Genomic DNA, 25,580 nt, shown 5'->3' on the forward strand with positions numbered 1-25,580 from the left:
CAACAATCTGTTCATGGCTCTGATGCCAAGTCACTAACGCCACTTGCACCCAACAATCTGTTCATGGCTCTGATGCCAACCCACTAACGCCACTTGCACCCAACAATCTGTTCATGGCTCTGATGCCAAGTCACTAACGCCACTTGCACCCAACAATCTGTTCATGCCTCTGATGCCAAGTCACTAACGCCACTTGCACCCAACAATCTGTTCATGGCTCTGATGCCGTCTCACTAACGCCACTTGCACCCAACAATCTGTTCATGCCTCTGATGCCAACTCACTAACGCCACTTGCACCCAACAATCTGTTCATGGCTCTGATGCCAACTCACTAACGCCACTTGCACCCAACAATCTGTTCATGGCTCTGATGCCAACGCACTAACGCCACTTGCACCCAACAATCTGTTCATGGCTCTGATACCAACGCACTAACAGCACTTGCACCCAACAATCTGTTCATGCCTCTGATGCCAACTCACTGACGCCACTTGCACCCAACAATCTGTTCATGCCTCTGATGCCAACGCACTAACGCCACTTGCACCCAACAATCTGTTCATGGCTCTGATGCCAACGCACTAACGCCACTTGCACCCAACAATCTGTTCATGCCTCTGATGCCAACTCACTAACGCCACTTGCACCCAACAATCTGTTCATGCCTCTGATGCCAACGCACTAACGCCACTTGCACCCAACAATCTGTTCATGGCTCTGATGCCAACTCACTAACGCCACCTGCACCCAACAATCTGTTCATGCCTCTGATGCCAACTCACTAACGCCACTTGCACCCAACAATCTGTTCATGGCTCTGATGCCAACTCACTGACGCCGCTTGCACCCAACAATCTGTTCATGGCTCTGATGCCAACGCACTAACGCCACTTGCACCCAACAATCTGTTCATGGCTCTGATGCCAACGCACTAACGCCACTTGCACCCAACAATCTGTTCATGCCTCTGATGCCAACGCACTAACGCCACTTGCACCCAACAATCTGTTCATGGCTCTGATGCCAACGCACTAACGCCACTTGCACCCAACAATCTGTTCATGGCTCTGATGCCAACTCACTGACGCCGCTTGCACCCAACAATCTGTTCATGGCTCTGATGCCAACGCACTAACGCCACTTGCACCCAACAATCTGTTCATGGCTCTGATGCCAACTCACTGACGCCACTTGCACCCAACAATCTGTTCATGGCTCTGATGCCAACTCACTAACGCCACTTGCACCCAACAATCTGTTCATGGCTCTGATGCCAACGCACTAACGCCACTTGCACCCAACTATCTGTTCATGGCTCTGATGCCAACTCACTAACGCCACCTGCACCCAACAATCTGTTCATGGCTCTGATGCCAACGCACTAACGCCACTTGCACCCAACAATCTGTTCATGCCTCTGATGCCAACTCACTAACGCCACTTGCACCCAACAATCTGTTCATGCCTCTGATGCCAACTCACTAACGCCACTTGCACCCAACAATCTGTTCATGCCTCTGATACCAACGCACTAACGCCACTTGCACCCAACAATCTGTTCATGGCTCTGATGCCAACTCACTAACGCCACTTGCACCCAACAATCTGTTCATGCCTCTGATGCCAACTCACTGACGCCACTTGCACCCAACAATCTGTTCATGCCTCTGATGCCAACTCACTAACGCCACTTGCACCCAACAATCTGTTCATGCCTCTGATGCCAACGCACTAACGCCACTTGCACCCAACAATCTGTTCATGGCTCTGATGCCAACTCACTAACGCCACTTGCACCCAACAATCTGTTCATGGCTCTGATGCCAACGCACTAACGGCACTTGCACCCAACAATCTGTTCATGGCTCTGATGCCAACTCTCTAACGCCACTTGCACCCAACAATCTGTTCATGGCTCTGATGCCAACTCACTAACGCCACTTGCACCCAACAATCTGTTCATGGCTCTGATGCCAACGCACTAACGCCACTTGCACCCAACAATCTGTTCATGGCTCTGATGCCAACTCACTAACGCCACTTGCACCCAACAATCTGTTCATGGCTCTGATGCCAACGCACTAACGCCACTTGCACCCAACAATCTGTTCATGGCTCTGATGCCAACGCACTAACGCCACTTGCACCCAACAATCTGTTCATGGCTCTGATGCCAACGCACTAACGCCACTTGCACCCAACAATCTGTTCATGGCTCTGATGCCAACTCACTAACGCCACTTGCACCCAACAATCTGTTCATGGCTCTGATGCCAACGCACTAACGCCACTTGCACCCAACAATCTGTTCATGGCTCTGATGCCAACTCACGAACGCCACTTGCACCCAACAATCTGTTCATGGCTCTGATGCCAACTCACTAACGCCACTTGCACCCAACAATCTGTTCATGGCTCTGATGCCAACGCACTAACGCCACTTGCACCCAACAATCTGTTCATGGCTCTGATGCCAACTCACTAACGCCACTTGCACCCAACAATCTGTTCATGGCTCTGATGCCAACGCACTAACGCCACTTGCACCCAACAATCTGTTCATGCCTCTGATGCCAAGTCACTAACGCCACTTGCACCCAACAATCTGTTCATGCCTCTGATGCCAACTCACTAACGCCACTTGCACCCAACAATCTGTTCATGGCTCTGATGCCAACTCACTAACGCCACTTGCACCCAACAATCTGTTCATGGCTCTGATGCCAACTCACTGACGCCACTTGCACCCAACAATCTGTTCATGGCTCTGATGCCAACTCACTGACGCCACTTGCACCCAACAATCTGTTCATGGCTCTGATGCCAACGCACTAACGCCACTTGCACCCAACAATCTGTTCATGGCTCTGATGCCAACTCACGAACGCCACTTGCACCCAACAATCTGTTCATGGCTCTGATGCCAACGCACTAACGCCACTTGCACCCAACAATCTGTTCATGGCTCTGATGCCAACGCACTAACGCCACTTGCACCCAACAATCTGTTCATGGCTCTGATGCCAACTCACTGACGCCACTTGCACCCAACAATCTGTTCATGGCTCTGATGCCAACTCACTGACGCCACTTGCACCCAACAATCTGTTCATGCCTCTGATGCCAACTCACTGACGCCACTTGCACCCAACAATCTGTTCATGCCTCTGATGCCAACGCACGAACGCCACTTGCACCCAACAATCTGTTCATGGCTCTGATGCCAACTCACTAACGCCACTTGCACCCAACAATCTGTTCATGGCTCTGATGCCAACTCACTAACGCCACTTGCACCCAACAATCTGTTCATGGCTCTGATGCCAAGTCACTAACGCCACTTGCACCCAACAATCTGTTCATGGCTCTGATGCCAACTCACTAACGCCACTTGCACCCAACAATCTGTTCATGGCTCTGATGCCAAGTCACTAACGCCACTTGCACCCAACAATCTGTTCATGGCTCTGATGCCAAGTCACTAACGCCACTTGCACCCAACAATCTGTTCATGGCTCTGATGCCAAGTCACTGACGCCACTTGCACCCAACAATCTGTTCATGGCTCTGATGCCAACGCACTAACGCCACTTGCACCCAACAAACTGTTCATGGCTCTGATGCCAACGCACTAACGCCACTTGCACCCAACAATCTGTTCATGGCTCTGATGCCAACTCACGAACGCCACTTGCACCCAACAATCTGTTCATGCCTCTGATGCCAACTCACTAACGCCACTTGCACCCAACAATCTGTTCATGGCTCTGATGCCAACTCACTGACGCCACTTGCACCCAACAATCTGTTCATGCCTCTGATGCCAACTCACTGACGCCACTTGCACCCAACAATCTGTTCATGGCTCTGATGCCAAGTCACTAACGCCACTTGCACCCAACAATCTGTTCATGGCTCTGATGCCAACTCACTAACGCCACCTGCACCCAACAATCTGTTCATGCCTCTGATGCCAACGCACTAACGCCACTTGCACCCAACAATCTGTTCATGCCTCTGATGCCGACTCACTAACGCCACTTGCACCCAACAATCTGTTCATGGCTCTGATGCCAACGCACTAACGCCACTTGCACCCAACAATCTGTCCATGGCTCTGATGCCAACTCACTAACGCCACTTGCACCCAACAATCTGTTCATGCCTCTGATGCCAACTCACTAACGCCACTTGCACCCAACAATCTGTTCATGCCTCTGATGCCAACTCACTAACGCCACTTGCACCCAACAATCTGTTCATGGCTCTGATGCCAACTCACTAACGCCACTTGCACCCAACAATCTGTTCATGCCTCTGATGCCAAGTCACTAACGCCACTTGCACCCAACAATCTGTTCATGGCTCTGATGCCAACTCACTAACGCCACTTGCACCCAACAATCTGTTCATGGCTCTGATGCCAACTCACTAACGCCACTTGCACCCAACAATCTGTTCATGGCTCTGATGCCAACTCACTAACGCCACTTGCACCCAACAATCTGTTCATGCCTCTGATGCCAACTCACTGACGCCACTTGCACCCAACAATCTGTTCATGCCTCTGATGCCAACGCACTAACGCCACTTGCACCCAACAATCTGTTCATGGCTCTGATGCCAACTCACTAACGCCACTTGCACCCAACAATCTGGTCATGGCTCTGATGCCAACTCACTAACGCCACTGGCACCCAACAATCTGTTCATGGCTCTGATGCCAACTCACTAACGCCACTGGCACCCAACAATCTGTTCATGGCTCTGATGCCAACTCACTAACGCCACTTGCACCCAACAATCTGTTCATGGCTCTGATGCCAACGCACTAACGCCACTTGCACCCAACAATCTGTTCATGGCTCTGATGCCAAGTCACTAACGCCACTTGCACCCAACAATCTGTTCATGGCTCTGATGCCAACTCACTAACGCCACTTGCACCCAACAATCTGTTCATGCCTCTGATGCCAACTCACTAACGCCACTTGCACCCAACAATCTGTTCATGCCTCTGATGCCAACTCACTAACGCCACTTGCACCCAACAATCTGTTCATGGCTCTGATGCCAACTCACGAACGCCACTTGCACCCAACAATCTGTTCATGGCTCTGATGCCAACGCACTAACGCCACTTGCACCCAACAATCTGTTCATGGCTCTGATGCCAACTCACTGACGCCACTTGCACCCAACAATCTGTTCATGGCTCTGATGCCAACGCACTAACGCCACTTGCACCCAACAATCTGTTCATGACTCTGATGCCAACTCACTGACGCCACTTGCACCCAACAATCTGTTCATGCCTCTGATGCCAACTCACTGACGCCACTTGCACCCAACAATCTGTTCATGCCTCTGATGTCAACTCACTGACGCCACTTGCACCCAACAATCTGTTCATGGCTCTGATGCCAACGCACTAACGCCACTTGCACCCAACAATCTGTTCATGGCTCTGATGCCAACTCACTAACGCCACTTGCACCCAACAATCTGTTCATGGCTCTGATGCCAACGCACTAACGCCACTTGCACCCAACAATCTGTTCATGGCTCTGATGCCAACGCACTAACGCCACTTGCACCCAACAATCTGTTCATGGCTCTGATGCCAACTCACTAACGCCACTTGCACCCAACAATCTGTTCATGGCTCTGATGCCAACTCACTAACGCCACTTGCACCCAACAATCTGTTCATGGCTCTGATGCCAACGCACTAACGCCACTTGCACCCAACAATCTGTTCATGCCTCTGATGCCAACTCACTAACGCCACTTGCACCCAACAATCTGTTCATGGCTCTGATGCCAACGCACTAACGTCACTTGCACCCAACAATCTGTCCATGCCTCTGATGCCAACGCACTAACGCCACTTGCACCCAACAATCTGTTCATGCCTCTGATGCCAACTCACTAACGTCACTTGCACCCAACAATCTGTTCATGGCTCTGATGCCAACTCACTAACGCCACTTGCACCCAACAATCTGTTCATGGCTCTGATGCCAACTCACGAACGCCACTTGCCCCTATCAGCTTGTTAAAGGAAAAATGGGGAAGCATTTTTGCCTTTGTCCAGAGGTCTAGCGCTCCCTCTAGTGGAGGCCCATCGACAGTGGCATGCTAAATTTCCATTTAAAGCTTTCGTGACTGCAGGGATTCATCTTCTTGGTTCTTTCGGTAAAGTCACGTAGAAGGGAAATAATAAAATAATAAAAATAAAACATAATAAAATAATGTTCACGACGTTTCGGCCACAACGCAAGCAGCCGTCCTCAGGTGGAGAACAGGTCTGTCGAGGAGATAAACAAAGTGGCATGCTACTCACTCACAATCTCAGACTCTGATGCCAACTCACGAACGGAATTTTGGGGATCTTTGGCTGTGGTGTGTTCGTATGTCCATATCTGACCCCCTCCCCTCCCATTGTTCAGCCTGTCGCTTTGGACAGATACAGGAGCTCTTTACGCGCCGATTCACAATGTCTGCTGTAGCTCCATTGATCGAAACTAACAGGCCGTCGGTGGCTTATCTCCGTTGTACGCCGGACCAAAGTGGGAGCTGGGGGAGGTGGGGTTTTGGGGAGGGGGTCAGTGGTGAAGGCTGCGAGGCAGAGGTCGCATCCGGGTACCCGATACCCGGCTACCCGTACCCGGCCGGGTACGGGTACCCGAATGCGACCCTGGTGCGGCCCGCTACGGATACGGGTAGGCCGTGAGTCACTGGTGAGTCACCGTTAGTCACTCATTTCCCAACGTCTTGTCTCTTCTCACAATTCAAGTTCATAGAATCAACCCACCCGCGCCTGCAACATGGCTTCATCCCAGAGGTCGCAATTGGGTACCTGATACCCGTACCCTACCCGATACCCAGCTACCCGTAACCGTTTGCGACCCTGGTGCGGCCGGGTAAGGGTACGGGTACGGGTAGGCCGTGAGTCACTGGTGAGTCACCGTTTGTCACTCATTTCCCAACGTCTTGTCTCTTCTCACAATTCAAGTTCCTAGAATCAACCCACTCGCGCCTGCAACATGGCTTCATCCCAGAGGTCGCAATCGGGTACCTGATACCCGTATCCTACCCGATACCGGCTGGATACGAGTAGCCGGGTATCGGGTAGGGTACGGGTATCCGTTTGCGACCCTGGTGCGGCCAGGTACGGGTACGGGTAAGGAATAAAAACACGTTTGTGACCTCTGCTGCGAGGCTTTGTCGCCCACTTGCATCAAGGGGTCACTCTTGTTTTGTCATGAGCGCATTCACAAGGAATGTATGTCTGTCAAAGCCGCCACGTCGTGAGAATTGTATTGTTTTATTTTTATTTCATGATTTCTCTGCTTTTATTTGCGATAGCCGGTTCGCTTCTGAAACACAAAGAGCTGTCACAGCTCAGGTGGGCCCTTATTTGGTACTGTGAATTAAAGAATGATTCGTGTATTTCGTGGTTATAAATATTCTGATTCGCCACCAGGGGGAGACGGTGAGTCGCAGGAAGTAGCCACCACGTGGCTGCAGACTGAAGGGTAGAACAAAATGGAAGCTGAGTGAGTGAGTTAGTGAGTTAGTGAGTGAGTGAGTTAGTGAGTTATTGAGTGAGTGAGTTAGTGAGTGAGTGGGTGGGTTAGTGAGTTAGTGAGTGAGTGAGTTAGTTAGCGAGTGAGTTAGTGAGTGGGTTCGTGAGTTAGTGAGTGAGTGAGTTAGTGAGTGAGTGAGTTAGTGAGTTCGTGAGTGAGTTAGTGAGTTAGTGAGTGGGTGGGTTCGTGAGTGAGTGAGTGAGTTAGTGAGTGAGTAAGTTAGTGAGTGAGTGGGTGGCTTAGTGAGTTAGTGAGTGAGTAAGTTAGTGAGTGAGTGAGTTAGTGAGTTAGTGGGTGGGTTAGTGAGTTAGTGAGTGAGTAAGTTAGTGAGTGAGTTAGTTAGTGAGTTAGTGAGTGAGTAAGTTAGTGAATGAGTTAGTGAGTTAGTTAGTGAGTGAGTTAGTGAATGAGTGAGTGAGTTAGTGAGTTAGTGAGTTAGTGAGTGAGTTAGTGAGTGAGTGAGTGAGTTAGTAAGTGAAACATAGACGGAATTTGACTTCTATATTTGGGGGCGGTTGGGTGGGGGGGGCACGCATCAGGAATAATAATTAATGCATGTAATTAATTATTATTTTATCTTAATTGTAAACCGCTGAAAATACACGGTGTTTTAACATGAGGGATTTCTGGAGGGAATCTGGACGGAGGGATTTCTGGAGGGCATCTGGATGGAGGGAATTCTGGAGGGTATCTGGACAGAGGGATTTCTGGAGGGGATCTGGACAGAGGAATTTCTGGAGGGCATCTGTACAGAGGGATTTCTGGAGGGGATCTGGACGGAGGGACTTCTGGAGGGCATCTGAATCAGCGAGACAATTTACAATCCCATTGAGACCCCCTGGTGACAGAGACAGATGAGGAGGAGGAGGAGAGAGAGAGAGGGGGGGGGGGTGAGAGTGTGACCTCCCACGCGTGTCTCTGTGTGTGCATCTGCTCAAGCGAGAGACACAAACGACAAAGATCCCCCGCATAGCCTGCGTGAGTCTCTTGGGGCAAGTGGCGTTTGCCCCGAGCACGTAAGCGATTGCGGATTCGATGCACGAGGGGGTATTGGTGTGGACATCACGTGCGCGCTGTCCGCATGTTGAACTTCTTTCGCGCCGCGCGTAGCCAAACGGTGCCAATCGGAGGCTCGGGAACGACCAAAGCAGCACCGTGCGGGGAGCGGGAGTCGAACCCGCGTCTCAGGAGGTCGCGGCGTATCTCGCTAACTGCTGCGCCACCGCTCCCCACCACGCCAATAACGAATATCCTCCCCGAGTGGCGATGCTTACTGCACACCGCGCCAGCTGCTCATTTGATGCTGAGTCGACCTAGCGGAGGCCCAGGACCGGTTCAGATAATCGTCACTGACGGTGTCGGTTGGCCGTGAGTGGGAATCGAACCCAGGTTTCGCCAGGTTCGCAGCGCAGCGTAGCGCTAACCGCTGCACCACCGCTCCCCACTATCGCTGCTGCCGCTACTACTAAAAACCAACACCCGGTCATTCGCCACGAGGTCACGGTGCCGTCACCATGGCGCCTGTGCCAGGCTAGGTGCAGGAGGTCACGTGCCAGACCCGGCAGGTGCCATGGGTTGACTGACTGAGATGACTGGCAGATGCACCACCTGTGTCTCCTACTGTGCCAGGCTAGGTGCAGGAGGTCACGTGCCAGACCCGGCAGGTGCCATGGGTTGACTGACTGAGATGACTGGCAGATGCACCACCTGTGTCTCCTACTGTGCCAGGCTAGGTGCAGTAGGTCACGGGGCAGACCCGGCAGGTGCCATGGGTTGACTGACTGAGATGACTGGCAGATGCACCAGCAGTGCCCCCTACTGTGCCAGGCTAGGTGCAGGAGGTCACGGGGCAGACCCGGCAGGTGCCATGGGTTTACTGACTGAGATGACTGGCAGATGCACCACCTGTGCTCCCCACTGTGCCAGGCTAGGTGCAGAAGGTCACGGGGCAGACCCGGCAGGTGCCATGGGTTTACTGACTGAGATGACTGGCAGATGCACCACCTGTGTCTCCTACTGTGCCAGGCTAGGTGCAGGAGGTCACGTGCCAGACCCGGCAGGTGCCATGGGTTGACTGACTGAGATGACTGGCAGATGCACCACCTGTGTTTCCTACTGTGCCAGGCTAGGTGCAGGAGGTCACGGGGCAGACCCGGCAGGTGCCATGGGTTGACTGACTGAGATGACTGGCAGATGCACCAGCAGTGCCCCCTACTGTGCCAGGCTAGGTGCAGGCGGTCACGTGCCAGACCCGGCAGGTGCCATGGGTTGACTGACTGAGATGACTGGCAGATGCACCACCTGTGTCTCCTACTGTGCCAGGCTAGGTGCAGGAGGTCACGTGCCAGACCCGGCAGGTGCCATGGGTTGACTGACTGAGATGACTGGCAGATGCACCACCTGTGCTCCCCACTGTGCCAGGCTAGGTGCAGGAGGTCACGGGGCAGACCCGGCAGGTGCCATGGGTTGACTGACTGAGATGACCGGTAGATTCACCACCAATTGTGCCGCCCCTACTGTGCCAACTCGCCGCGTTTTAGCCGCCCGGCGCTCCGCTCGTTGTTGTGAGCGTTGCTGGAGGGCGACTGCCTCCAACTGCCCAGTAGCGTCCTTCACGAGCCTCCTCCACAGAGGCCGATCTTGACACCGCTGGTACCAGTCATCGGCACGTCCACTCAGCTCCACGTCCTCCTGTACCACGTCACTCCATCTCCTCTCTAGCCCGTGCCGCGCCCGTTCAGCACCCTCGATGCAACTAGACACACGAAATAAAAGATAAAGATCCCCCACATAGCCTTCGCAGACTGTTGGGTCAACTGCTGTAGGTGCTCGCTAACAGCACTTGACCCAACAGTCCGTAGAGGCTATACGGGGAATCTTTGTCTCTGTCAGTTGTGTGAGTCGCGTCGTGGCCTTCGTGCTGCGCTACGAACACGGCGACCCGGATGTTCGATTCCCACTCGCGGTCCTGGGCCTCCCCTAGGTCGACTCAGCCTCTAAAGGCGTTCCCGGTGCACTGTTTAAACGTCGCCATTGGGGAGACAAAGGCGGCCGGGCGTGGTCGTGCTGGCCACCCACCCCCTCGTGTGCCGTGACGGCCTTCATAGGTGCTGCTACACGCTAACAGCACTTGCCCCAACTGTCTGTTGAGGCTACATGGGGATCTTTATCTGAGTAGGGGCTCGCTAACAACACTTGCCCCAACAGCCCGTTGAGGCTGTACGGGGGATCTTTATCTGTGTAGGTGCTGGCTAACACCACTTGCCCCAACAGTCTGTTGAGGCTACATGGGGAGCTTTATCTGTGTAGGGGCTCGCTAACAGCACTTGCCCCAACCGTCTGTAGAGGCTACACGGGGAGCTTTATCTGTGTAGGGGCTAACAGCACTTGCCCCAACAGTCTGTAGAGGCTACACGGGGGATCTTTATCTGTGTAGGTGCTAACCGCACTTGCCCTAACTGTCTGTTGAGGCTACATGGGGAGCTTTATCTGTGTAGGGGCTCGCTAACAGCACTTGCCCCAACAGTCTGTAGAGGCTACATGGGGAAGCTTTATCTGTGTCGGTGCTCACTAACAGAACTTGCCCCACCAGTCTGTCGAGGCTACACGGGGAGCTTTATCTGTGTAGGGGCTAACAGCACTTGCCCCAACAGTCTGTAGAGGCTACATGGCAATCTTTATCTGTGTAGGGACAAACAGCACTTGCCCCAACAGTCTGTTGAGGCTACATGGCGATCTTTATCTGTGTAGGGGCTAACAGCACTTGCCCCACCAGTCTGTAGAGGCTACATGGCGATCTTTATCTGTGTAGGGGCAAACAGCACTTGCCCCAACAGTCTGTAGAGGCTACATGGCGATCTTTATCTGTGTGCATGATCACTAACAGCACTTGCCCCAACTGTCTGTCGAGGCTACGCCGGGGGTGTGGGGACCTTTGCAATTGTCTCGTTGTCAGCTTGTTAATCACACGGCCCCCCCCCCCATCCACGCGCCAGTCCGCCGTGAGCCCCCCCCCCCTCAACCCCCCCTCCCCCTACACAAAGACAAAGATCCCCCGTATAGCCTTCGACAGACTGTAGGGGTGGAGGGCAAGTGCTGTTCGCGAGCACGTACGGTAGACGAGTGGCCAGCACCACGCCCGGCCGCCTTTGTCTTCCCACGGTGGCGATGTCTACTACACACAGGTTACTCGTTTGAGGCCGAGGTGACCTAGGGGATGCCCACGAGCGGTGTCAGATGACCGCCACTTGATCTTGGCAAGGCGCTGAGCGGGAATGGAACTCCGGATCGCCGGTTTCGGAGCGCGGCTCGCTGATCGCTGCACCACCGCTCCCCACAATCCCCCACCTCCCCCCACCTCCCCCCCCCCACCTCCCCCCCCCACCTCCCCCCCACCTCCCCCCCACCTCTCCTTCCACCTCCCTGCTCCCCCCACCTCCCCCCCCACCTCCCCCGCTCATCCTGCACACAGACCGCTCACACTGCTTGGCTCGGGGCTGCGGTGACTCACGGATGAGACGGTGGATGTGCCTATACCCTCCCTGGGCGACTGGCTTTACTGACTGCCTGGCTGGTGACTGCCTGGACTGGCTTGCAGGGGAGGCAGTGGACGTACGGATATACTGCCTGGGCTACTGCCTTTACTGACTGCCTGGCTGGTGACTGCCTGGACTGACTTGCAGGCGAGGCAGTGGACGTACGGATATACTGCCTGGGCTACTGCCTTTACTAACTGCCTGGCTGGTGACTGCCTGGACTGACTTGCAGGCGAGGCAGTAGACGTACAGATATACTGCCTGGGCTACTGACTTTACTGACTGCCTGGCTGGTGACTGCCTCACTGGCTAGCAGACTTGACGGTGGATGTAGCAATACCCTTCTCTGGGCGACTGGCTTTACTGACTGCCTGGCTGGTGACTGCCTGGATTGGCTTGCAGGCGAGGCAGTGGATGTACGGATATACTGCCTGGGCTACTGACTTTACCGACTGCCTGGCTGGTGACTGCCTCACTGGCTAGCAAACTTGACGGTGGATGTGCCGATACCCTCCCTGGGCGACTGGCTTTACTGACTGCCTGGCTGGTGACTGCCTGGACTGGCTTACTGGCGAGGCAGTGGACGTACGGATATACTGCCTGGGCTACTAGCTTTACTGACTGCCTGGCTGGTGACTGCCTCACTGGCTAGCAGACTTGACGGTGTATGTAGCAATATCCTTCCCTGGGCGACTGGCTTTACTGACTGTCTGACTGCCTAGAGGACACTACAACAGCGAGCAGAGAAGACTGAGCAAATGATGAAAGTGCAGGGACTCTAGTGTCCACCATGTGAGTCTAGCAAGCAGTGGATGTACACATATCTGAGCTGAATGTCTAGCAGGCGAGACAGCGTACTGCCTGACTGACCGGCTGGTGGGCGAGTTGGCTATTGGGTTCGGTGCATGCATGACTGCTCCCCTGGCTGACGATCAGACTAGGCACTGGGTGCGTGTCCGACTCGACTTTTGACTTGGCTGACTGAATGACGAGCTGGTATTGGGGGGGCTAGGCAGTCGGTGTGTTTGTAGCCGAACTGCTTACTGCCTTGTCTGATTGACTGACTGCATGGCTGGCACGCGGGATTATCAGTCGCTGTGTGAGTATCTGATCTACTTACTGCCTAGACTGACCGCATGCCTAGCTAGCCAGGTGATAAGTCAGTCGCTGTGTGAGTAGCTGATCTACTTACTGCCTAGACTGACCGCTGCGTGATTTGATAACGGGGCCACATTCAAGTCTCTGCGTGAGTAGCTGAGCTTCTGCCGTGACTGACCGCATGCCTAGCGAGCCAGGAGATAAGTCAGTCGCTGTGTGTGTGTGTAGCTGAGATACTTACTGCCTAGACTGACCGCTGCGTGATTTGATAACGGGGCCACATTCAAGTCTCTGCGTGAGTAGCTGAGCTTCTGCCGTGACTGACCGCATGGCTAGCGAGCCAGGAGATAGTCAGTGGATGTGTGTGTAGCTGAGCGACCTACTGCCTAGACTGACTGGACTGACGGCTGCATGACTTGATAGTGGGGGGTGGGAGGGGGTAAGTTGGTGGATGTTGAGGCAGTCTGCGAACCTCCTGCCTGGAGGTCGGTCAGTGATGGTTGTCGGGACATGGTTCCTTCTCATCGCAGTCGCCTGCTCGCTGGAAGGTAAGTGTTTGTGTGTCTGTGGTGTGTGTGTGTGTCTGTGGTGTGTGTGTGTGTCTGTGGTGTGCATCAATGTGTGTGTGTGTCTGTGGTGTGTGTGTGTGTCTGTGGTGTGTGTGTGTGTCTGTGGTGTGCATCAACGTGTGTGTGTGTCTGTGGTGTGTTTGTGTGTGTGTGGTGTGTGTGTGTGTCTGTGGTGTGCATCAATGTGTGTGTGTGTCTGTGGTGTGTGTGTGTGTCTGTGTTGTGCATCAATGTGTGTGTGTGTCTGTGGTGTGTGTGTGTGTGTGTGGTGTGTGTGTGTGTCTGTGGTGTGCATCAATGTGTGTGTGTGTCTGTGGTGTGTGTGTGTGTCTGTGTTGTGCATCAATGTGTGTGTGTGTCTGTGGTGTGTGTGTGTGTGTGTGGTGTGTGTGTGTGTCTGTGGTGTGCATCAATGTGTGTGTGTGTCTGTGGTGTGTGTGTGTGTCTGTGTTGTGCATTAATGTTTGTGTGTCTGTGGTGTGTCTGTGTGTCTGTGGTGTGTCTGTGGTGTGCATCAACGTGTGTGTGTGTGTGGTGTGTCTGTGTGTCTGTGTTGTGCATAAATGTGTGTGTGTGTCTGTGGTGTGCATCAACGTGTGTGTGTGTGTCTGTGTTGTACATCAACGTGTGTGTGTGTCTGTGTTGTACATCAACGTGTCTGTGTGTGTCTGTGTTGTACATCAACGTGTGTGTGTGTGTCTGTGTTGTACATCAACGTGTATGTGTGTGTCTGTGTTGTACATCAACGTGTGTGTGTGTGTCTGTGTTGTACATCAACGTGTGTGTGTGTCTGTGTTGTACATCAACGTGTGTGTGTGTGTCTGTGTTGTACATCAACGTGTGTGTGTGTGTCTGTGTTGTACATCAACGTGTGTGTGTGTGTCTGTGTTGTGCATCAACGTGTCTGTGTGTGTCTGTGTTGTGCATCAACGTGTGTGTGTGTGTCTGTGTTGTACATCAACGTGTGTGTGTGTGTCTGTGTTGTACATCAACGTGTGTGTGTGTGTCTGTGTTGTGCATCAACGTGTGTGTGTGTGTCTGTGTTGTACATCAACGTGTGTGTGTGTCTGTGTTGTACATCAACGTGTGTGTGTGTGTCTGTGTTGTGCATCAACGTGTGTGTGTGTGTCTGTGTTGTACATCAACGTGTGTGTGTGTCTGTGTTGTACATCAACGTGTGTGTGTGTGTCTGTGTTGTGCATCAACGTGTGTGTGTGTGTCTGTGTTGTACATCAACGTGTGTGTGTGTGTCTGTGTTGTACATCAACGTGTGTGTGTGTGTCTGTGTTGTACATCAACGTGTGTGTGTGTGTCTGTGTTGTACATCAACGTGTGTGTGTGTGTCTGTGTTGTACATCAACGTGTGTGTGTGTGTCTGTGTTGTGCATCAACGTGTGTGTGTGTGTCTGTGTTGTACATCAACGTGTGTGTGTGTGTCTGTGTTGTGCATCAACGTGTGTGTGTGTGTCTGTGTTGTGCATCAACGTGTGTGTGTGTCTGTGTTGTACATCAACGTGTGTGTGTGTGTCTGTGTTGTACATCAACGTGTGTGTGTGTGTCTGTGTTGTACATCAACGTGTGTGTGTGTCTGTGTTGTACATCAACGTGTGTGCGTGTCTGTGTTGTGCATCAACGTGTGTGTGTGTGTCTGTGTTGTACATCAACGTGTGTGTGTGTCTGTGTTGTACATCAACGTGTGTGTGTGTCTGTGTTGTACATCAACGTGTGTGTGTGTGACTGTGTTGTACATCAACGTGTGTGTGTGTGTCTGTGTTGTGCATCAACGTGTGTGTGTGTCTGTGTTGTACATCAACGTGTGTGTGTGTGTCTGTGTTGTACATCAACGTGTGTGTGTGTCTGTGTTGTACATCAACGTGTGTGTGTGTCTGTGTTGTACATCAACGTGTGTGTGTGTCTGTGTTGTACATCAACGTGTGTGTGTGTGACTGTGTTGTACATCAACGTGTGTGTGTGTGTCTGTGTTGTACATCAACGTGTGTGTGTGTCTGTGTTGTACATCAACGTGTGTGTGTGTCTGTGTTGTACATCAACGTGTGTGTGTGTGTCTGTGTTGTGCATCAACGTGTGTGTGTGTGTCTGTGTTGTGCATCAACGTGTGTGTGTGTCTGTGTTGTACATCAACGTGTGTGTGTGTCTGTGTTGTACATCAACGTGTCTGTGTGTGTCTGTGTTGTGCATCAACGTGTGTGTGTGTGTCTGTGTTGTACATCAACGTGTGTGTGTGTCTGTGTTGTACATCAACGTGTCTGTGTGTGTCTGTGTTGTGCATCAACGTGTGTGTGTGTGTCTGTGTTGTGCATCAACGTGTGTGTGTGTGTCTGTGTTGTACATCAACGTGTGTGTGTGTCTGTGTTGTGCATCAACGTGTGTGTGTGTGTCTGTGTTGTGCATCAACGTGTGTGTGTGTGTCTGTGTTGTGCATCAACGTGTGTGTGTGTCTGTGTTGTACATCAACGTGTGTGTGTGTGTCTGTGTTGTGCATCAACGTGTGTGTGTGTCTGTGTTGTGCATCAACGTGTGTGTGTGTGTCTGTGTTGTACATCAACGTGTGTGTGTGTCTGTGTTGTACATCAACGTGTGTGTGTGTGTCTGTGTTGTGCATCAACGTGTGTGTGTGTCTGTGTTGTACATCAACGTGTGTGTGTGTCTGTGTTGTGCATCAACGTGTGTGTGTGTGTCTGTGTTGTGCATCAACGTGTGTGTGTGTGTCTGTGTTGTGCATCAACGTGTGTGTGTGTCTGTGTTGTGCATCAACGTGTGTGTGTGTGTCTGTGTTGTACATCAACGTGTGTGTGTGTCTGTGTTGTGCATCAACGTGTGTCTGTCTGTGTTGTACATCAACGTGTGTGTGTGTGTCTGTGTTGTGCATCAACGTGTGTGTGTGTGTCTGTGTTGTACATCAACGTGTGTGTGTGTGTCTGTGTTGTACATCAACGTGTGTGTGTGTGTCTGTGTTGTACATCAACGTGTGTGTGTGTTGTACATCAACGTGTGTGTGTGTCTGTGTTGTACATCAACGTGTGTGTGTCTGTGTTGTACATCAACGTGTGTGTGTGTCTGTGTTGTACATCAACGTGTGTGTGTGTCTGTGTTGTACATCAACGTGTGTGTGTGTCTGTGTTGTACATCAACGTGTGTGTGTCTGTCTGTGTTGTACATCAACGTGTGTGTGTGTCTGTGTTGTACATCAACGTGTGTGTGTGTCTGTGTTGTACATCAACGTGTGTGTGTCTGTCTGTGTTGTACATCAACGTGTGTGTGTGTCTGTGTTGTACATCAACGTGTGTGTGTGTCTGTGTTGTACATCAACGTGTGTGTGTGTCTGTGTTGTACATCAACGTGTGTGTGTGTCTGTGTTGTACATCAACGTGTGTGTGTCTGTCTGTGTTGTACATCAACGTGTGTGTGTGTCTGTGTTGTACATCAACGTGTGTGTGTGTTGTACATCAACGTGTGTGTGTGTCTGTGTTGTACATCAACGTGTGTGTGTGTGTCTGTGTTGTACATCAACGTGTGTGTGTGTGTCTGTGTTGTACATCAACGTGTGTGTGTGTGTCTGTGTTGTGCATCAACGTGTCTGTGTGTGTCTGTGTTGTACATCAACGTGTGTGTGTGTGTCTGTGTTGTACATCAACGTGTGTGTGCGTGTCTGTGTTGTACATCAACGTGTGTGTGTGTGTCTGTGTTGTACATCAACGTGTGTGTGTGTGTCTGTGTTGTACATCAACGTGTGTGTGTGTGTCTGTGTTGTACATCAACGTGTGTGTGTGTGTCTGTGTTGTACATCAACGTGTGTGTGTGTGTCTGTGTTGTACATCAACGTGTGTGTGTGTGTCTGTGTTGTACATCAACGTGTGTGTGTGTGTGTGTCTGTGTTGTACATCAACGTGTGTGTGTGTGTCTGTGTTGTGCATCAACGTGTGTGTGTGTCTGTGTTGTACATCAACGTGTGTGTGTGTGTCTGTGTTGTGCATCAACGTGTGTGTGTGTCTGTGTTGTACATCAACGTGTGTGTGTGTGTCTGTGTTGTACATCAACGTGTGTGTGCGTGTCTGTGTTGTACATCAACGTGTGTGTGTGTGTCTGTGTTGTACATCAACGTGTGTGTGTGTGTCTGTGTTGTGCATCAACGTGTGTGTGTGTGTCTATGTTGTACATCAACGTGTGTGTGTGTGTCTGTGTTGTACATCAACGTGTGTGTGTGTGTCTGTGTTGTACATCAACGTGTGTGTGTGTGTCTATGTTGTACATCAACGTGTGTGTGTGTGTCTGTGTTGTACATCAACGTGTGTGTGTGTCTGTGTTGTACATCAACGTGTGTGTGTGTCTGTGTTGTACATCAACGTGTGTGTGCGTGTCTGTGTTGTACATCAACGTGTGTGTGTGTCTGTGTTGTGCATCAACGTGTGTGTGTGTGTCTGTGTTGTGCATCAACGTGTGTGCGTGTCTGTGTTGTGCATCAACGTGTGTGTGTGTGTCTGTGTTGTACATCAACGTGTGTGTGTGTGTCTGTGTTGTGCATCAACGTGTGTGCGTGTCTGTGTTGTGCATCAACGTGTGTGTGTGTCTGTGTTGTGCATCAACGTGTGTGCGTGTGTCTGTGTTGTGCATCAACGTGTGCGTGTGTGTCTGTGTTGTACATCAACGTGTGCGTGTGTGTCTGTGTTGTACATCAACGTGTGTGTGTGTGTCTGTGTTGTACATCAACGTGTGCGTGTGTGTCTGTGTTGTACATCAACGTGTGCGTGTGTGTCTGTGTTGTACATCAACGTGTGCGTGTGTGTCTGTGTTGTACATCAACGTGTGTGTGTCTGTGTTGTACATCAACGTGTGTGTGTCTGTGTTGTACATCAACGTGTGTGTGTGTGTCTGTGTTGTACATCAACGTGTGTGTGTGTGTCTGTGTTGTACATCAACGTGTGCGTGTGTGTCTGTGTTGTACATCAACGTGTGTGTGTGTGTCTGTGTTGTACATCAACGTGTGCGTGTGTGTCTGTGTTGTACATCAACGTGTGTGTGTCTGTGTTGTACATCAACGTGTGTGTGTCTGTGTTGTACATCAACGTGTGTGTGTCTGTGTTGTACATCAACGTGTGTGTGTCTGTGTTGTACATCAACGTGTGTGTGTCTGTGTTGTGCATCAACGTGTGTCTGTCTGTGTTGTACATCAACGTGTGTGTGTCTGTGTTGTACATCAACGTGTGTGTGTCTGTGTTGTACATCAACGTGTGTGTGTGTGTCTGTGTTGTACATCAACGTGTGTGTGTCTGTGTTGTGCATCAACGTGTGTCTGTCTGTGTTGTACATCAACGTGTGTGTGTGTGTGTGTGTCTGTGTTGTACATCAACGTGTGTGTGTGTGTCTGTGTTGTGCATCAACGTGTGTGTGTCTGTGTTGTACATCAACGTGTGTCTGTCTGTGTTGTACATCAACGTGTGTGTGTGTGTGTGTGTCTGTGTTGTACATCAACGTGTGTGTGTCTGTGTTGTACATCAACGTGTGTGTGTCTGTGTTGTACATCAACGTGTGTGTGTGTGTCTGTGTTGTACATCAACGTGTGTGTGTCTGTGTTGTGCATCAACGTGTGTCTGTCTGTGTTGTACATCAACGTGTGTGTGTCTGTGTTGTGCATCAACGTGTGTCTGTCTGTGTTGTACATCAACGTGTGTGTGTGTGTGTGTGTCTGTGTTGTACATCAACGTGTGTGTGTGTGTCTGTGTTGTACATCAACGTGTGTGTGTGTGTCTGTGTTGTACATCAACGTGTGTGTGTGTCTGTGTTGTACATCAACGTGTGTGTGTGTGTCTGTGTTGTGCATCAACGTGTGTGTGTCTGTGTTGTACATCAACGTGTGTGTGTCTGTGTTGTACATCAACGTGTGTGTGTCTGTGTTGTGCATCAACGTGTGTGTGTGTCTGTGTTGTACATCAACGTGTGTGTGTGTCTGTGTTGTACATCAACGTGTGTGTGCGTGTCTGTGTTGTACATCAACGTGTGTGTGTGTGTCTGTGTTGTACATCAACGTGTGTGTGTGTCTGTGTTGTACATCAACGTGTGTCTGTCTGTGTTGTGCATCAACGTGTGTGTGTGTGTCTGTGTTGTACATCAACGTGTGTGTGTGTCTGTGTTGTACATCAACGTGTGTGTGTGTCTGTGTTGTACATCAACGTGTGTGTGTGTCTGTGTTGTACATCAACGTGTGTGTGTGTGTGTCTGTGTTGTACATCAACGTGTGTGTGTGTCTGTGTTGTACATCAACGTGTGCGTGTGTGTGTCTGTATTGTACATCAACGTGTGTGTGTCTGTGTTGTGCATCAACGTGTGTGTGTGTGTCTGTGTTGTGCATCAACGTGTGTGTGTCTGTGTTGTGCATCAACGTGTCTGTGTGTGTCTGTGTTGTGCATCAACGTGTCTGTGTGTGTCTGTGTTGTGCATCAACGTGTCTGTGTGTGTCTGTGTTGTACATCAACGTGTCTGTGTGTGTCTGTGTTGTGCATCAACGTGTCTGTGTGTGTCTGTGTTGTACATCAACGTGTGTGTGTGTCTGTGTTGTACATCAACGTGTGTGTGTGTGTCTGTGTTGTACATCAACGTGTGTGTGTGTCTGTGTTGTACATCAACGTGTGTGTGTGTCTGTGTTGTACATCAACGTGTCTGTGTGTGTCTGTGTTGTGCATCAACGTGTGTGTGTGTGTCTGTGTTGTACATCAACGTGTCTGTGTGTGTCTGTGTTGTACATCAACGTGTGTGTGTGTGTCTGTGTTGTACATCAACGTGTGTGTGTGTGTCTGTGTTGTGCATCAACGTGTGTGTGTGTGACTGTGTTGTACATCAACGTGTGTGTGTGTGTCTGTGTTGTGCATCAACGTGTGTGTGTGTGTCTGTGTTGTACATCAACGTGTGTGTGTGTGACTGTGTTGTACATCAACGTGTGTGTGTGTGTCTGTGTTGTGCATCAACGTGTGTGTGTGTGTCTGTGTTGTACATCAACGTGTGTGCGTGTGTCTGTGTTGTACATCAACGTGTGTGTGTGTGTCTGTGTTGTACATCAACGTGTGTGTGTGTGTCTGTGTTGTACATCAACGTGTATGTGTGTCTGTGTTGTGCATCAACGTGTGTGTGTGTCTGTGTTGTACATCAACGTGTGTGTGTGTCTGTGTTGAACATGAACGTGTGTGTGTGTGTGTCTGTGTTGTACATCGACGTGTGTGTGTCTGTGTTGTACATCAACGTGTGTGTGTGTGTGTCTGTGTTGTGCATCGACGTGTGTGTGTCTGTGTTGTGCATCAACGTGTGTGTGTCTGTGTTGTGCATCAACGTGTGTGTGTGTGTCTGTGTTGTACATCAACGTGTCTGTGTGTCTGTGTGTTGTACGATTATATCTGACACCGGTCCGGGGCCACCTCCCCTAGGTCGACTCAGCCTCAAATGAATTGTGTTTTTTTTTAATGAGCACTTCACGTGTCGCTTCGTCAAACAAACAAACCCCAAAAAAACATGCGCGCACGAGGAAGTGGTGATGGCCATCCACCCAGTACCACGTGTCCCGATGGCCGTGCAGTCACGTGGTGCTTCCCACTTGCCGGGTAAGCAGAGGTCGCAACCGGGTACCCGATACCCGTACCCTACCCAATACCGGCTACCCGTACCCGGCCGGGTACGGGTACGGGTACCCGATTGCGACCCTGGTGCGGCCGGGTACGGGTACGGGTAAGGAATCAAAACCCGTTTGCGACCTCTGCGGGTAAGGCACAAGGTGGGCCGTCCATAAATGACGTCACGCACCTAGGTGGGGAGAGGGGGGGGGGGGTCAGACATTTGTGACGATGTGTGACGAGGGGGGGGGGGGGCGGCGGGGGGTGGGGGTTTGAGAAATGTGACGTCACTTCAAAATGCGCAACTTTAATAAGTAAATTATAGACAACACGTTTTGCTTAATTAAAAAGACTTTTCGATAAATGTTTTCTCCTACAACATCAGAGTGCAGCGCCACATTATTTTCAAAATGGAAATATGGTTTTGGTGACGTCATATATGGTTTCGGTGACGTCATATATAAATATGGTTTTGGTGACGTCATATATGGTTTCGATGACGTCATATATAAATATGGTTTTGGTGACGTCATATTTGAGTGGGGGGGGGGGGGTTCTGACTCTTTGTGACGCCGTGTGACGAGTGGGGGGGGGGTGTCAAAAATCGTCCAAAATCGTCTAAAATCGCGTGACGTCATTTATGGATGATCCCAAAGGCTGCCGGGCATTGATGGCTTCGATAAACAACAGCTCAAACCGAGCTGGTCCATATCGTCTTCCTCAAGTAGAAATGTAACAGCAGCAGCCGCAGCAGCCAATTAACTCTGAAACGGGCGACGTCGATTTTGAAATGTGGATGGAAGGTGCGGGAGTGGAAGGGGTGGGAATTCCGGAGGATAAAGAAAAATCCACGCGACCACGTGGAGAGAGACACGCAGACTCCAAATATACAGCAGCAGGCATCGTCTTTGTCGTGATCGAACCCACGATCTCCTGTACACCAGGCGAGGTAGTCAACATCTCCAGAGTTGCATGCCGCAGCTACTCATTAACACCACTTGCACCCCACGGCCTGTTAAGGGGTCCACGTGGCGATGGGGGGGGTGACAATGCGGGGGGCTGAAGGGGCGGGGTGGTGGGGGGAGGGTAACGAGGGGGGGGGCTGAAGGGGCGGGGTGGGGGGGAGGGTAACGAGGGGGGGGGCTGAAGGGGCGGGGTGGGGGGGAGTGTAACGAGGGGGGGGGGCTGAAGGGGTAGGGTGGGTGGGGAGTGTAACGAGGGGGGGGGCTGAAGGGGTAGGGTGGGTGGGGAGGGTAACGAGGGGAGGGGCTGAAGGGGCGGGGTGGGGGGAGGGTAACGAGGGGGGGGGCTGAAGGGGCGGGGTGGGTGGGGAGGGTAACGAGGGGGGGGGCTGAAGGGGCGGGGTGGGGGGGAGTGTAACGAGGGGGGGGCTGAAGGGGTAGGGTGGGGGGGAGGGTAACGAGGGAGGGGCTGAAGGGGCGGGGTGGGGGGGGGTAACGAGGGGGGGGGAGGGCTAAAGGGGTAGGGTGGGGGGGGAGGGTAACGAGGAAGGGGTAGGGTGGGGGGGGGTAACGAGGGGGTGGGGGGGCTTCGTGTCTGTGCCATCGTTCCCCTACGGCCGTGAAATGAGATGCGTGTCTCGAGTCCGCGTGGGATATCCATCGATTTCGGCGGGCTCGGCAGGCAGCCGGACCTTGGCAGGGGTCACCTATACACCCCCCCCCCCCCCCCCCCACAAAGCACAAAGACAAAGATCCCCGTATAGCCTTGACAGACTGTAGGGGCAAGTGCTGCTAGCGAGCAGAAGCTATGAAGGCCGGCACGGCACACGAGGGGGTGGGTGGCCAGCACCACGCCCGGCCGCCTTTGTCTCCCCAGTGGCGATGTTTGCTACACACCGCACCAGGTACTCATTTGAGGCTGAGTCGACCTAGGGGAGGCCCAGGATCGGTTCAGATAATCGTCGCTGGGTGTTGGTCGTGAGCGGGAATCGAACCCGGGTCGCTGGGTTCGTAGCGCAGCGTAGCGCTAACCACTGCACCACCGCTCCCTCACACCCCCCACACCCACCAACCACCCACCCCTCCCCACCCTCCCCACCCTCCCCACCACCCCCCACCCACCCCTCCCCCACCTCCCCCCACCTCCCCCCCACCCCCACCTCCCCCACCTCCCCCCACCCGCAATACCCCCCCCACCACCCCTCTTCCTAGGTTTTTACCATGATGACTTCTGTTGAATAACTGAATGAACGACACTAACCAACCTTCCCCCCCGTCCCCCTCTCACCCCCCCCACCACCCCCCCCACCACCCCCCACCCACCCCCCCACCCCCCCTTCACCACCCCCCACCACCCCCCCTACCACCACCCCCTCACCACCCCCCCACCACCCCCCACCCCCCCCCACCACCCCCCACCCCCCACCCCACCCCCCCACCACCCCCCACCCCCCACCCCCCACCCCCCACCCCCCACCCCACCCCCCACCCCCCCCACCACCCCACCCCCAACCCCCACAGGCTCCCGCCTCCGCCAGGAGGACTCCCCGCCTCGCATCTCCGAGCACCCGTCCGACCTGATCGTGTCGCGGGGCGAGCCGGCCACCCTCAACTGCAAGGCGGAGGGACGTCCCCCTCCCAGCGTCGAGTGGTACAAGGACGGCGAGCGGGTGGACACGGACCCGAGACGACCCCCACTCACACCGCATGCTGTTGCCCGACGGTTCGCTCTTCTTCCTGCGCGTGGTGCACGGCCGCAGGGGCAACCGTCCCGACGAGGGGACGTACGCGTGCGTGGCGCGCAACTACCTGGGCGAGGCCGTGAGCCGGAACGCCTCGCTCGAGGTCGCCGGTGAGTGTCGCGAGGTGCTGGGGGCTCGGGTGTTGTGGTGGTAAGAGGGTGGTTGTGTGGTGGTGTGTGGTGGGGGGTGGTGGTGTGGTGGTGGTGGTAAGAGGGTGGTTGTGGTGGTGGTGTGGTGGGGGTGGTGGTGGTGGTGGGGGTGGTTGTGTGGTGGTGGGGTGGTAGGGGGTAGGGGTAGGGGATGGTGGTGTGGTGGTTGTGGTGGTGGTAAGAGGGTGGTGGGGGTGGTGGTGTGGGTGGGGGTGGTGGTGTTGGTGGTGTTGTTAAGAGGGTGGTTGTGGTGGTGGTGGTGGTGTGGTGGGGGTGGTGGTGTTGTGGTGGTAAGAGGGTGGTGGGGGGTGGGGGTGTGGTGGGGGTGGTGGTGGTGTGGTGGGGGTGGTGGTGGTGTGGTGGTGGTGTTGTTAAGAGGGTGGTTGTGGTGGTGGTGATGGTGGTGTTGGTGTGGTGGTGGTGTTGTTAAGAGGGTGGTTGTGGTGGTGGTGTGGTGGGGGGGGGGGGTGGGTGGTGGTGTGGTGGAGGTGGTGGTGTGGTGGTGGTGGTAAGAGGGTGGTTGTGGTGTGGTGGGGTGTGGTGGTGGTAAGAGGGTGGTTATGGTGGTGGGGGTGGTGGTGTTGTGGTGGGGGGTGGTGGTGTGGTGGTGGTGGTGTTGTTTAGAGGGTGGTTGTGGTGGTGTGGTGGGGGTGGTGGTGTTGTGGTGGTGGTGTTGTTAAGAGGGTGGTTGTGGTGGTGGTGTGGTGGGGGGGGGGGGGTGGGGGTGGTGGTGTGGTGGGGGGGGGGGGGTGGGGGTGTGGGTGTGTGGTGGTGGTGGTGTGGTGGTGGTGGGGTGGTGGTGGTGGGGTGGTAGGGGGTAGGGGTAGGGGATGGTGGTGGTGGTTGTGTGGTGGGTGTGGTGGTGTTGTTGTGGGGGTGGTAAGAGGGTGGTTGTGGTGGTGGTGTTTTGGAGGTGGTGGGGTGGGGGTGGTGGTGTGGTGGTAGGGGGTAGGGGTAGGGGATGGTGGTGGTGGTTGTGGTGGTGGTGGCGGTGGTGGTGGTGGTAAGAGGGTGGTTGTGGTTGTGTTGTGATGGTAGGGGGTAGTGGTAAGGGGGTGGTAGTTGTGGTAGTGGTAAGGAGGTGGTTGTGTTGTGGTGGTAGGGGGTGGTGGTAGGGGATGTTGTGGTGGTGGTGATTGTCAGGGGGTGGTTGTGGTAGTGTTGTGGTGGTGGTGATGGTGGTGGTAGTATGGGGTGGTTTCTACTGGTGTTGTGGTGATGGAAGTGGGTAGTTGTGTGGTGTTGTGGCGGGGGTGGTGATAGTGGTAGTAAGGTGTGGTTGTTACGGTGGTGGTTGTGGTGGTGTTGTGTAAGT

General features: G+C 53.1%; 1 protein-coding gene across 1 annotated transcript in view; it reads left to right on the top strand.

Moving 5' to 3' along the window:
• The window catches only part of LOC144952031 (uncharacterized), a 240,750-nt gene extending 216,520 nt beyond the window's left edge, over positions 1 to 24,230 (top strand). The window contains exon 4 of the mRNA XM_078882422.1: positions 23,896 to 24,230. Coding sequence (XP_078738548.1) covers positions 23,896 to 24,230 — 335 coding nt within the window. The remainder of the gene's footprint in view (positions 1 to 23,895) is intronic.
• The last annotated feature ends 1,350 nt before the right edge of the window (positions 24,231 to 25,580 follow it).

Source organism: Lampetra fluviatilis, chromosome 65, assembly GCF_964198595.1.
Source record: "Lampetra fluviatilis chromosome 65, kcLamFluv1.1, whole genome shotgun sequence".
NCBI classification, from domain to species: Eukaryota; Metazoa; Chordata; class Hyperoartia; order Petromyzontiformes; family Petromyzontidae; genus Lampetra; species Lampetra fluviatilis.